General features: G+C 48.4%; 1 protein-coding gene across 1 annotated transcript in view; it reads right to left on the bottom strand.

Moving 5' to 3' along the window:
- Positions 1-1,363: 1,363 nt before the first annotated feature.
- ITGB4 (integrin subunit beta 4) overlaps positions 1,364-14,810 on the bottom strand; it is a 65,863-nt gene continuing 52,416 nt past the window's right edge. The window contains 9 exon segments of the mRNA XM_061558598.1: positions 1,364-5,038; positions 6,945-7,079; positions 8,274-8,444; positions 8,983-9,138; positions 9,714-9,783; positions 9,785-9,903; positions 10,725-10,892; positions 12,612-12,707; positions 13,780-13,935. Of these exon segments, the coding sequence (XP_061414582.1) occupies positions 4,923-5,038; positions 6,945-7,079; positions 8,274-8,444; positions 8,983-9,138; positions 9,714-9,783; positions 9,785-9,903; positions 10,725-10,892; positions 12,612-12,707; positions 13,780-13,935 (1,187 nt within the window). The 3' untranslated portion in view covers positions 1,364-4,922.

Genomic DNA, 14,810 nt, shown 5'->3' with positions numbered 1-14,810 from the left:
GAATTCCAGACATCAGGATTCAGGCGGAGAGAAACTACGTCACCACGCATATCAATTAAATACGTCTAGATATTAAATTAACATTTAACGTTACATATTTAATTAGATCAGCAACACGGATTATGCTAGTAGCAAAAGTAACTACTTATGCTACGGACCCCGCACTTTCAAGGGCCCCCGCGCTAAATGCTTTCATGCTATCAATTCCGGTTCAGTGATTTTGCACTTGCTCTATTACTATAGTATTATACTGCCTTAAACTTTTATGAACGACTGGGTGTTTAAGGTTAGCGATTTGTCGTATTTGGCTGTATAGCAAATGAAAAAATACAATTACTTTACTGTGCAAGTAACATTTTTACGTGTTTTAATATTTGTGTTTTTTTATATTTATGGCCTCTTTATAACATATGCTACAGGTCCCGCACTAGCTTAATCCTGCACTGCTTTTACTCGCAGATATATTTTGAACTGAACTTTTTTTCCTCCCCATATTAGGCCCACTACGCTATACAGCTCTTTTTCAGAAGCGACCTGCCCATAAATGATAGCCCAACGAAGTGGCTTATCACGTGGACATTTATAGCAGCTAAATTCTCTAAACGCGTGTTTTTAAATGTGGAGGGAAATGGTGGGAGGGCTTGGAGAAGAATCCACACGACCACGGAGAGGAGATGCAAACTGCAAATATACAGCAGGCGCCAGGGTTGGGGTTGGGTTTGAACCCACGACCTCCTGTATACCAGGCGAGGTAGTTAACATCTCACCATCACATGTATGAAAGTGTGCCGGGAATCATGCGCGCTTGCATATCGCTGTGCGCCACATTCATTTCTCGTAGCACGGTGGATAAACCTCTCCGTCCGCAGTTCTGTTAAAAGTTTATTTTAAATATACAGCAGGCGTCAGGGTCGGGATCAATCCCACGACCTCCTGTATACCAGGCGAGGTAGTTAACATCTCTCGCCACCGCGGCGCTTGACTGGAAAGTACATCTGGGAAGACCTGCCCATCCTTACATCGTGACTCCAGCAACCGAGCACATCACGAAAACATCACACCTTGTGTTTTGGGAAACTCAAATTCTGGAAAAAATCGAGGCAGCTCGGTCCACATAGTGTTGGCTGTGCCATGCAAACAATGTGACAGTCAAGCGTGTAAAGTAACATTTATAGAAGAAGAATGTCACATGTTGGATATCCCCCTGCCACCCTCCCCCCCTCCATGGTGCAGTGATATTGACAAATGTATTGCGGGTTCTTCTTATTTGTGTTTTGTGCACCACTATAACAAAAACAACCATTTATTGTTGCCAAATTCTGCAGTTCTAATTAGGGTTTAAAATCGCTCGGAAAGCACCATGTTCTTTTGAAAACGTTTATTTGTTTTTTTGCTTTACAACTTAAAAAATATTTCAAGCTTTTCTTTTGCAAATTGTAAAATGATTTTTTTTAAAGCATTAATACAGTAGTACCTTACCTTTAGGAATGCACAATATTTCAGAAATGTAATTTTAAACAAAAAAACCGCTATGTATTACAGTAAAAAAAAACATGCCAGTTTGCAGTAACACCAGTAAGTTTAACACAAATACAACACGATCGAAAGCAAGTGTATTTTGGGTAAAACAAGAATCGGGAGGACTTGACCAGCCCAATGAAAACTTTGACATTTTGCCAGTCTTTGTTTTTACTTCTACCACTACTACTACGGTACGACTACTCCAGTAAATGACATCCACTGCTGCCCTGTGAGCCATAGGAGAACGAAAAAATACACCACCATTGTACCATATGAAATGCTGGTATAAAAAAAAAGCATCGAACTGCAGCTCCTTGCTGTGTGTCACAGCCAACGCGTCAAAGGACAGGCGACCGAGGAGCACAGCGAATATCAACTACAGAAAAAACTGCGTTGTAGTGACCACAACACGGAATAGCAGTACTGTAATGGGCATCTCAACATACAATAACACACAGGTAAAGATGCGGCCCTGCGATTATCGGCTCACGCACCACTGCTGGCTGAAGGGCCTCCACTACAAGAAGGTTGAGAGGCCCTATCGATGGTTGTTGGCCTAGTCTTCCAATGCTGGCCAGACGTCTTGCAAGAGGTGGACGTACCCACACTTTGTTTCTCCACGTGACCTGCCCATTAACTGTGGCGTCACCCGTTTATACTGCTCGGTGGACAGAGGCGAGGGGGATTTAAGATACTCGCTTCATTGTTTCACCTGCCACGCCAGGAGATCGAACCGGCAAACCCCCCGATTGCAAATCGAGTGTGATAACCATGACACCACGGTAGCATTCTGGCGTACAATAATACTATGCGCTATCAGCACTTGGTGCCAATAACACACATAATACTTGCTGTGTACTTTATTTCCATTACACTTTGGATTTCCTTGCCCTTGATGTGAAAACGCAGATAATAGCCCACAGCACTTGAACGAAAAGTTCACAGCACTCATTGGTCAAGGCACTCATCTTGTGACCGAGATACAGGATTCAAAGCGTGTCCTCGTTTAGGCCCAAGCTACCGTCGCCACCCTCATAATTTAACACAATATGGACAGAGATCGCGTACAACAGTGGCGTGCTTCAGTCGTATATCGAACATTGGCGCTTAAAGAAATGGAACATTGGCGCTTAGAGAAATCACACAAAGTTGTTTGGGAGCCAAGAGGGTGCTGAGGGCGATCCATCCGAAACGTGCTCTGTCATTGCCAAGCATGGGTGGGTGGCAACTGTAGCCTCAACAGCTCGTCTTGTTTCACAATAAAGAAAAATATATATAATCCACACGCCTCAACTACGGAACATCCGTGCAGGCCACGTCATGTTCCAGCGGGTGTCTTGTAATGAAACCCTAACTGCTACTTGAAAGCGAAGCAGCAACACGAACTCGTGCTATTTTGTGTTGCTTATATCTGAGTTAAAAGCCATCGGCTTAATTATACCCGACACAGAAAAGGTCCATGTCATTATTATCAGGCGAAAGTGAACAAATTGCTGATGGGGTTGTTTTTGTTGCTAAATTTGTACAGTTCCTTAACAGTTTTACATCAATAAACGACCACTTCTGGAAATCAGGGCTTTTGTGTCCTTGTGTTGAGGTGAATGGAATCTATGCATCCTGCCAAACTGTTACTCCAAGGCAAGGTTTATCATCATCATCATCATGAATTATTCCCAATCATTTATTAAAGAATGTAAAGCAAAGAGCTTCACGGAGGGGCCTAACATTGACGGTGCTGAGATCGGTGAGATGGTGAATGCCATATGACTATTGCAAGAGGGAAGAAAATACTCTACAGTCTGCAGGAATTCGTGGCCACGACCACACATCGTGTTCACAAATGAGGAATGTGATGCTCTGTAGAATAAGGGATAAACAAGAGTAAGGACTGGCACAGGGCGTGTGTGACATTGTGATAATTCCTCATAAAAACAGCCTTTCGACACGGTCTACGTGGGCGAGTATCCCAACACCGCACAAAAATATCTGAGGCAAGATCTTTTGGTTCAAGAGTGCAGTACACGATGAATGGCAGAGGTTTGTGTTATTGTCTTGCTGTTAAATGCTATTAACTTACAAATCCAGCCGTTATCATGTCGATGCCAATGGGGCATTTTGTAACCGTCCAATTACAGGGGGTAAAATGGCCGGGTTCCATGTTTGAGGCACGCGCTCAAGTTGTTCAACAAACTCGCGCGGTTACAAATGTAGTTTGTAAACAACTTGACCAGGTCTCTCTCCTGCGTGAGTTACCAGGCTCGTGACATCTACCCATGCCGTTCACAGTGTTGATTTCTCAAGGACAGCCATGAGACACACCAAGCCCCATTCGGAAATAGTGGCCCAATGAGGTGTCAGTATTTCTTTGTAAATTGTACAAGTAGTAAGAGTATGAAGCTTTCGTACCATTATGTACGCTTCTTAAGCTCTTGAAGTAACACATATTGTTCCAAGAATATTATATATATAGAAATGTATTATTGATTTCTGGACCTTATTATGAGTGCTATGCATCTTCCACAATGTTCGTTTGGCACTAGAATTACCTTAAAAAGTCAAAACGTGGTGAACTACAAAGCCATTTCATAGTGAGCGTTCTTCACAAAGGCACTAAAGGTTTGTAAAATATTCAATTAGGTCTCACAGGCAAGACGCAGCATGCGAACCTATGAAATGTCGTCTTGTTCTCACGAATAATTCGCCACGGATCGTAGCGGAGGGCTTTTTTGAAGCAGCAATGAAAATGCTGTGGAATTAACCGCGTGCCCTGTCGGGCCCTGTCCTGCGTCCGCCTCTCATGTGCACGCTGCTGTCACACACAGCGGCCCTGTCAGCCCACGACGACCACCGCTCACGTAAAGTGCACACAAGCCTACGAGAAGCACAGCCAAGCAAACCTCTAGTGTAAGCCCCCAGACAGCTACTGTAGAACTTGCATTTTGTAACGTCTATGGATAACAAGGCATCGTTAGTAAGACTCGATTATTTGTTCGATAAAATTCCATAAATGTTATATTTACTTTCTTAAAAAACGCGATAAAATAACGTAAAAACCCCAACAAAAAACGGAAAAGAACAAGCAAATATTAAAGAAAATATAAGAGCTTGTATGGGTCGAAAACCCGCATGCATGAAACAATAACCACCGCTGTACTGCATTCGCGTCATTATCAACAATTACCGCGCACTGGAAACAAGAGGACTTGGCTTTGTGACATCTGAAAAATATCAAACACCAACACGGAGTCGCAAAGATACACACGGGCCGACGCTGCTATTCAATTTTTGTAGATGCAAGCTCATTCCAACCAGTGCTGGCGTGCATGAATGAGGAAGGGATGTGCGTGCGAGTGTGCGTGCGTGCGTGCGTCGGGAGTTCAGGGGTCGTCAGTGTTCGCCCCCTAGAACCTCATTTCCCCCTGCTTGGACACGGTGCCCGAGTCCATTTTGGTTGTCTTGGTGACGGTGGTGACCTTCTTGGTGATGATGCCTGTCTGACCCACCATCTGCGTTACACCTGCGGCCAGGAACAGAGAACAGAAGTCATTACGTGTCACACCACGAGCAGTGCTCGCCACAAATGAATCACCACGCCTTGCCGATCTCGTCAAGGAACGGCGACGGCTTTTGGCTGCTGCCATCGAACAAAGACGGCGGTCCCCGCACCACGCGGTGCTTTCAGATGCGCTTCTACGGCCGTCTGGAACGCTCTTCCCTTCCGATATTAGGCAGCCACTGGAGCTGTGCACTTTTAAATCATCATCATCATCATCATCTCGATTGACAACTCATTTCTTTAGACCTGCTTTCTGTGTTAAGTTTGTTATTCTTCCCCCAACACCATCGATTACCACGGTTGGCTACGTACGGTGCGAAAGAAGTTCAACACACGTACGTACGTGTGTTTGCTTGGTGTTTCCTGTTTATTTCAACAATTGCTCCAGGCATCCGAGTGGTAACTCCAACCTCCTAATGTTTCACGATTTTACCATCTCGCTGCCACCCACCTCCGCTCGCTGTCAGCTGTTGTGCGATATTGTATGGGTCAGCGATGTGTATGTTGTATTAAGGGTGTTGGCTATGTGTGTTGTGGTGTATGTATTGGTCGGTCGTGTTGTTTGCTGTCAGCTACGTGTGTTATAGTTTGGCTTGGCTGTGTCTGCCGTATCGTCAGTATTAGCCATGTGTATGTTACACTGTGTGGTTTTGGCCGTGTGAGGAGTAGGGGTGTAGTGGTTAGCGCCCTGCGCTACGAACCCGGCGACCCGACTTCGATTCCTGCTCACGGCCAACACCAGTTACAATTATCTGAACCGGTCCTGGGCCTCTCCTAGGTCGACTCAGCCTTAAAACGAGTACCAGACGCGGTGTGGAAACATCGCGACGAGGGAGACAAAGGTGGCCGGGCGTGGTGCTGGCCAACAACACCCTAGTATGCTGTGTTGGCCTTCATAGGTTGTTGCTAACAGCACTTTGTTTGTCAAGGCTATATGGGGGATCTTTGTCTTTGTTGACTGTGCACATCATGAAGCATGTGAGGTTTGGCTACGTGTGTTGTGTTGTATTATGTGGGTAAGCTAAATGTGTGCCCCAAGTTCAGTCTGTTCTCCTATAACACCGCGCGTTGTTCTCGTGATGCGAATTGAATACAACGCGATTGAGTGAACGGAACTACGACGCGCCAGTAGGAGTATGCGGCCGTGCGGCTGCCTCGGCGTAGCATCATCGCACAGGGCGGGATGCTGCTGGATGCTTCTCGATGCTACCCACGCACCTCAGTCTTTGTTCAGCCTGCGTACGCACCGCACGTGTTAGTGCAGACCGTGCTTTGCCCCTATATAATAGACTAGCTTTACTACCCGCATTCGCCCGGGACTTGGATTCACCACACCCAGCCGCCTTTGTCTCCCCAGTGGCGATGTTCACACACCACACCAGTTACTTGTTTGAGGCTGAGTCGACCTAGGGGAGGCCCAGGACCGGTTGAAATAATCGTCACCGGTGGTGGCCGTGAGCAGGAATCAAACTCGGGTCGCCAGGTTCATAGCGCAGCGCGCTAAGCACTACCACTACGCGCGGGTCACGTGACAGATGTGACGTCACAGCTCACTTGCCGTGCAAAATATATGCATTATTGCGCCCCCCTCTCCCCCAAATTTTTTTTTACCAAAGTAATTTTTTTTTATTTTTGCATGGTGTACAGTCTGGAAAGTACCCACATGGCAAATTTCAAGTTTGCTGCATGTCGGGAAGTACGCTAAACATTTTTAACAGACACACATATTCACAAATTTCCCTTTTTGATATATATAGATGACTTATTATAACGGCGAATTTTCCATAAAGTGGTGCTCTTCAGGAAGGCAAATACCACCGTTACAGGCGAACAGACTGCACTGGTCAGTGCCGCGTGTGCCTCGTACCCATGATTCCTTGCATCATGTCCCCAGGGAAGTCGAACACCTCGCTCTGCATGCTGCTGGACTGGGAGACAAACTGCTGGGAGGAAGCCGGGTGCATCATCACGTCCATCCCGCCGGAGAAGTCCTGCTGGAAACCTGAACACACGAGAGAACGCGTGACTCGCCACCGCTTCTTAACTAACTCATGTGGGGGTCTGCCTTCCTGGATCTTATTTCACCACTCATTCCTATCCTGGTCCATCTCCACGTCCACTCCACAGTAACTTCACATTCCGGTTTACAACTTTTGAACCGCCTCTTTCTAGACTTGCCCTCTCAGTCTTCGCCCCGATGCTTCCAAATAGTTCATCGCAATACTTCCGTTGCGGTCTTCCTCACTACTTACAACGTGTCCCCCCCCCCCCCCCCAAAACCATCCGAGTTGATATTTTTTCAGTTTGTCTCTGAGATGGGCGGTACTACTCTGGCCTTCATTTCTGACCTGATCGAGTCTTGTAATCCCACGCAGATTCACCTCGCCGTCCTCATGTTTGTGATGCACAACATCTCTCTGTTCCTCCCTGGTTTTTAGCAACTGAAGTACTGCGCAAGCTTTAACAAAGGCTTGAAATGTAAGTGGAAGTGCCTTACATCTGTCGAACCTCTTTGAATTGCCCAAACTTAACACGTGAAGCAAAGAATGTGAATATTGCATAAAGTGAGGAATAGATTTGCATGCAGAGGGCAGTGTTTAGAACCTGGGTCTCGATTTGGGTTTCAGTCACCCGCGAATAAACCAGGTTCTTGAGTTTTAAGTGCGCTGATTGTCTTAGCCCAGTCGTTAACGACTGCACAGAACCCCCATGATGTTAAGGTTAGTTTTTCAAATCAAGTTTGTTAGTTTTTCACTTTCACTAAATTCCGGTTTTGAGAATTGAAGGAGTAAAACAGTTCAGCACCACCTCGTGCGTAGATACAAAGGGAACATGTAACTCAAAGGGATTTCGGAGGTAGTTCTGTGATATCTTCTTCTCCGGGCCATTCTCTTACACGGTGTGGTGCAGTGTCCTAGGAGAATTCCGAATGGACGCTTTGCTTTGTCACGTGATACTGACAGCAATATTAAAATAAAAATTGAGAAAATGGCAACTTTAAAGCCTTTTGTTGCTACAAAAAAATCTATAATTTTAAAAATGAGAGAATTATTTAGAAAACAACTATGTAGTAGACAACACGCATGTACATACTCATGTTTGCTATCACGTATGTGAATGCATGTGAGCGTGCTACGTGAGTGAGCGTGCGTGTCAAAGCGAGTGGGTTTTTCGCGCGTGGGCTGCCGAGCAGTACCGTTCTGAGACTCGATGGTGATGATGCCCTCTCTCTCGGGCCCGTAGCCCTGGCTCGTCTTGGTCTTCACTTTGAACTTGTAGGGCACGTTCTCCAGGAGGTCATTCACCACCAGGCTCGTCTCATCCTGGTCGTCGATGGTGAAGATGCGTGGCTCGCCCACGCTGCCCGCTGATAACATAAATACACAGATAAAGATCCCCCGTGTGTATCGTACATCGGCTGTTTTGAGCGAGTGCGTTTAATCAGCGCCTATGAAGGGCAGCACGGTGCACCAGGGGGTGCTGTGGCCAGCACAATGCCTGGATACACATTTTTTCGCCTCCCCAGTGTCGATGTTTACGCACCGCACCAAGTACTCAATTAAGGCTGAGTCAACCTCGGGGAGAATCAGGATCAGTTGAGATAATTCGCCACTGATGTTGGCCGTGAGAGCTCACAAACGCACAAACGCGCACTCCGAGCGACAGGTGCTGCATTGGAGATGCAGACTGGAGATGGATGAAATCAACTAGCTCAAGGGGGCAGACGCGACGTGGATTTTACATCGGAAGGCCGGCAGAGGCGGTGAAGCCTTCATTCAAGCGGCGGACGGACGACGGCGAGGGCGACGCCGGCGAACGCGAGCGATGGTGCCTTGCGTTGCGTGAATGCAAAACGTGCGGATGCAGCGCGGGCAATGAACGGCGAGCGTCAGGGTTTCACCGACCGATGGGGTGGACGGGCTCGCAGGACACCACGTAGCCCTGGATGGGCCCCTGGGGCTTCATCGGCTTCTCCCACTTGAGCTGCAGCGAGGACGGGGTGAGCGCCGTGAACACCAGCGGGCCCGGCGCGTTGGGCGTGCTCAGCGTGAATGGTGAGCCTGCACGCATCCACGCACGCACGCACGCACGTGGTGCACGTGCAAAAATTGTTGTTCATCATTTATTTCCACCTCCCCCCCCTCACATTTATTTGTAATTTCAATCGCGCTATCGGTGTTGTGTCGTGAGATGTTTGTGTGTTTTTTTATTTAGATTTTTCTGGGCAGATGATGGTCCCGTTTAGCCGACTGCCCGGCTACTTTACAAGGGAGGTCCGTGGTGCGTTAGCACGGCAGTAGCAATAACAACACAAACACCAAAACGTCAGTATCCTGTAAATTGCACAATTAACAGGCGAGGTATTTAACGGCCATGAATTAAACACAAAGGGAAAAAAACTGTGCAAATATAATATGAGAGCAAGAAGTGTCACTCAAAGCTAGGGACAGGTGCAAGTCAACTCTGCGTTTTTGGTCTAACAGTGACATATGAACATACGCGAATTGAAAAGGAAACAGTGCAAACACTGTCAGAGTGACAAGGTACCGTTACACAGGTGAGCTCACCTGTCAGGTGAGCTGATCTGCAAGGTGAGCTCACCTGTGCGGTGAGTCGATACGTGAGGCCGGCCTACCTGGAATGGGGATGTGCGGGCTCGCCGGGTTGACCTGCGACTCGATGGTGATGACGCCCTCGCGCTCCTGGGCCCCAACCCTTGTCGCTGCACGCCATCACCTTGAAGAGGTACGCCTCGTTGGGCAGCAGCTGGTCCACCGTGACGGTCACCTGGTTGGGATCGGCGATCTCCACATTCCGCGGGGAGCCTGCAAAATAAATTAGAAATTTTACTTTCTATTTTAATTTTACCAGCTTAGGCCCCACTGAGCCATACTGGCTCTTTTTCAGAAGCGACCTGGTCATCACAAATGATAGCGCAATGAGGTGGCTTATTGCGTGCACATTGATAGCAGCCAAATACTCTGAACGCACGTCGATTCTAAATGTGGGTGGGCAAATCCACACGGCCACGGGGAGAACATGCAAATGCCAGATATACAGCAGGCGTTCAGGGTCTGGATCGACTCAAAATACCATTTTTTTTGTCATAAATGTGGACGGCCGTTATGTCTCTTAGCCACGTCTAGAAATGATGATGATGATGATGTCCGAACACCCACGACGTTAACGGTTGGGACACCCTTGCCGTTAGTCTGTCTCAATCGTGGAACTGCTCTTGCACTAGGTTATCTACGTACGTATGTATGTTGAACTTCTTTTGCACCGTACATAGCCAACCACGCTAGTCGGAGGTGGGGCTGAAAGGACAACAAACTAAACACAAAAACTGTTTGAAAGAATTGAGTCTTCCATCTATGTGAGTCTGTGGTTTGCTGTGTGAGTCTATGGGTCTCTATGCGTGTATGTTGAACTTCTTTCGCACCGTATGTTGCCAACCGCGCCAATCGGAGGTGTGGGGAAAAAGAACAACAAACTAAGCACAATATAAACCAGCTCTACAGAAATGAGTTTTTAATCTCGATTTGAAAGTGCATAGCTCCCAGTGAGGTTCATAAAACAACATGGCCGTCGCCGACCGCCGTGGTGAGCTTGCAGAGAGGGCGGTGTCGCCGGTGCGGGCGCCCACCTCCCGAGAGGGACTGGTAGGTCACGCGGTAGCCCATCACTTGGGTGTCGCTCTGCGGCTTCTGCCAGTTGACGCGGAGGGACGTGGGGCCCGTGGCCGAGAAGACGAGGCGGCCGGGAGCCTCGGGGATTCCGGGCGTGCCCAGAATGGCGGGGCTGCGGGGAGAGGCTGCGGCACCGGGAAGAAAAACACACAAAAGACAAGGATCCCCCGTCTAGCCTGAACAGACTGTTGGGGCAGGTGCTGTTAGTGAGCACCTATGAAAGGCCGGCACGGCACACGAGGGGGTGTGTGGCGAGCACCACTCCCGGCCACCTTCGCCTCCTAGTAGCGACGTTTATGTGCCCTCGAAAGAGTGTCCGCTGCATGTCAATCGAGCTTCATTCTCACAGGTGGACTAAACCAAATAAAGTGCCAAATCAAATGTGACACGATGCTCTGTGCAGCCATTGGTGACCAGGATCAGACCATCAAATCACTGCAACTTGAGCACCCAATTTAATCGCAGGTGGTTGAAACGCAGATTTGGTCCCAGAATCTCATCGGTGGCGACTCAAGTGTCTCTGAACCCTGGGTCCACCTGTCCACCCCATGCACTGGAACTTTACACACGCACACAAGGCTTTAGAAGCATTGTCTTACGTTGTGCTCAATCCAATGTGATACACATTACTTATCACCAAGCCCACACAAGATCCCCACTACCGTCGTGTTCACAGTCGCGCTTCGATTGGTGGTGACCTTTGTGACAAAATAAAGATCCTGCGATTGTGCAATTAGAAATGTCAGCACAGCAATACATTATGACTCTTCACCTAAACGGCCCATTAAATTATTATGAGCACCGCATGTGCCAAGAGAGGCCTCGCGTGTTGATTAACTGCGCATAACGAACATGAGGTTATACATCAGAATTGATTGGCATCGAAAGAAGACCCCATTTGGCAAGAGTTCAGAGTCTTAAACGTGTCCGTCAACTAGGTGCGGAACGATGCATCGATTCATTGATGAATTCCCGGTGTTTAAGATTAATCTTTGAATATTCATTTTTAAGATACGTGCTCTGAATTTCACGTGTTCAAATCTGTGCTGTGCAATTCTGGTAAGCAGCATGTGATGCAGGTTAACACCGCCCCTGCAGCCGCAGTGTGACAGAATAATCAAACGATAGCGACAATTCATTGTATTGCCGGGGGCGATGAATCATTCCACACTGACATTTAAGGACCCAGCCATTAAGTATTGAATTAATTAATTAATTGGTTTCAAAGCGATGCATTTTCTATTATGCAAAAACAAGCAGAAGCAGAACTGTTTAACACGGAGGCTTTCATGACCAATATCATCCAATATCATCCATAATACAGTTTTTTTGGGGTTAGATTACTAATTGGCGGTGTCGGGTGGTGCCGGGTTTAACGACACATTGATATTTACATGATCTAACCCAAAAAAAAACCTGTATTATAGTTAATAGAGTTAGTCACGCTGATTATGCTTCTCAACTGACTCATGGAATTGTTATTATCGCTACGTTACGCAAAAGCATGTTAGCAAAAATGAAGACGGTCATCGGAGAAAAAAAGAAATCATTCGCAAGGGGCGGTGCTGATTTGCGAAGCGTACAAAAGTGGAGTCCTGCAATGCAAAAGCGCGGTGAGCTAAAGCCGTCAGGGGACGATGTCGGGTCTCCCTCCGCCATGACAAAGCCACCAAAGCTCTCGCTCATCCGGGCTGAAAGGCAAAGTGTGACCGTCGTCATTCCGCCAGCACTCCCTCACCGCTGTCAAAATCATCGTACGGCTTGATCACGCAGCAGCAAAGCGTCTTGGGGGAAAGGGGAAGGAGGGGGGGGGGGGGTTGGTGGGATGGGGGCAGAGGACGTACGCTGCAGGGCTAAGTCCAGCTGGTGCAGCACCTCCTGCGCCTCCTCCGACTGCGTGCGGTTGCGCGAGCCGGTCATCGACACGCCCGCCCCGTGGCCTGCCGGGGTGCAAACGCAAAGCACGTTCAGCTCCCGTGAACCCTCGCGACCTCCCAGGCGCCGCGGTGACCTTCGCAAACGCCGCCGCAAAGCTCGCTCGGAGTGCAGGAGGTGGGGGAGGGAGGGGGTCGATTAACGGGAGCTCCTCCGTGTGGGGTGGGGAGGGGGGGGGACGGACGGACGTTGTAGGGGGCATCGCGTGAGGACGCGCGAGCGCCTGGGAGGTGAGACCGTCGGGAGGGACGTCAAAGTCTGGCACTCACTCCCCCCAGGCGCCCGTGCTGTTGACTACCCGCCCCCCTTTGAAGGCCACACTCGGCAATCTCCAATATGCTCCTCTGCCCATCACTGACTGCCTCGACAACACCTCGATATGGAGTCGCATTTCGATATTTAATATATGATACATATTAATATACATTTTATTGCGCCGCACAACGCGGCCAGCGTTAAGGGAATTTGGCCAAACATTCCAATGCAGGGGCCTCCTGAATCGTAGACTTGAGACTTTTTTCTCCGTGCGTCAAGGGAACGACTCTTATTGGGGGGAGCGGTGGCACAGTAGTTAGCGCACTGCGTGATGAAGCCGGCAACCTGAGTTCGATTCCCAGCCACGGCTAACATCAGCGGTGAGTGATATCTGAACCGATCCTGCTTCCACCGCCCACCACACCACTCAGCCCTCACCAATGTGTACTGACGATGAAGTATGGTCAAACGACCCCCATAACCGACACGACGTGGCGAGGCCTTCAACGGGTTACCTCTCTATACTACCTTCACATATGCTTTGCATTACCCCGGTCGTTACCCCAGAAACAAATAAACAGTTGACCGTACACACCATCGACAATTTGGACAATCGGTAGAAAATTTCATTCACACGGGCAGATTTCTGATTTAGGAAGCAAATGCAAGAATCACTTTTGCAATCGTATTCCACCACCCCTTGATTTTCATTCAATCGCGTTTCAGTTGCGGATCCCCCGGCAAAATCGGCCGAAATCCAGCGATTGGGCCCCCGATTGGTCAGCGCAATTAGGCCCGGTGGTGCCGTGTTGGAGCGACTACTCGTCTGCTGCAGGCTGTGGTAGGACACCGCTGACTCGTGCAGCACAGTGGACACTTGGCTAGCTGAAGTCTCCATGACGACGCTCCCTAGCTCCCGCGCGTCCAGCTCGTCGTAGCTTGAGGCTCCGCGCTGGCTCCAAGTGCCGGTCGTGAAATCTGACCGAGTCGCATTCGCCGTTCGGTCAAAGCAGGATTATTTATTCTCCCGCAAGAGACTCCCACCGTGCACTGTGTATGGGCCCACACGTCGGTTCATTTACAGACCATGGGAATGTAATACGGTGTTCCCTCGTTAGTCGCGAACTTGCTATCCGCGATTTTGGCTATCCACGCAAAGCATCTGGAACGCTACATGACCGCATTTATAAAAAAGTTTTTTTTACTACTTAAATATTTGTTATTTATTAAATGCACGTGCATTTTTACTTTTTAGTGTTATGATAATTTTCATGTATTTAATAGCTTATTTACATATTTCTTTAAGGTAATTCGTTAAAAAGATTTTCACAAGCCGATATCATTATCCACAAAATTAGCTCTTCACGAGCATCTCCAGAACGGACCCCTTTCGAATAACGAAGGGAACACTGTGCACAGGGTGACTACAAATGTATCATCCGTCAATAAAGAGTTATTATCAAACAGCAGGTCGAGCGGTGAGGTGGATAAAATGATACACACATTGCATGGGCTGGGCCGTGTGCAGAGTCCACCATTTTATCGCGGGCGTTTCACCCCTCTAAACCTCCGCACGTCAATCGTGGATGACTCGGTGACGTGCGACTGCCTCGCACTCGAGAAGCAACGAGGTTGCAGCGTTCATCGTCGGATGTCGCGCAACACTCGCAGAAGAGAATAAGGTTGCGTGCAATCAAGGAAGCAGCACCGTTTCGTTTCTGCTCAACCACTCTGGCCGTCTTTGCCCCCCCCCCCCCCACCCCAATAGAGGAGGGGCCCAGGCCTACTCAAAGGCATTTGGGGAGGCTTGGGAGCAAAATGTCAGATGAGGATCCCCCCCCGAAAGCTTCTTT

Source organism: Lethenteron reissneri, chromosome 3 (genome assembly GCF_015708825.2).
Source record: "Lethenteron reissneri isolate LAM-NWPU_2019-01 chromosome 3, ASM1570882v1, whole genome shotgun sequence".
NCBI classification, from domain to species: domain Eukaryota; kingdom Metazoa; phylum Chordata; class Hyperoartia; order Petromyzontiformes; family Petromyzontidae; genus Lethenteron; species Lethenteron reissneri.
The sequence above is the reverse complement of the archived record's forward strand: the minus strand, read 5'-3'. Positions and strand labels throughout refer to the sequence as shown.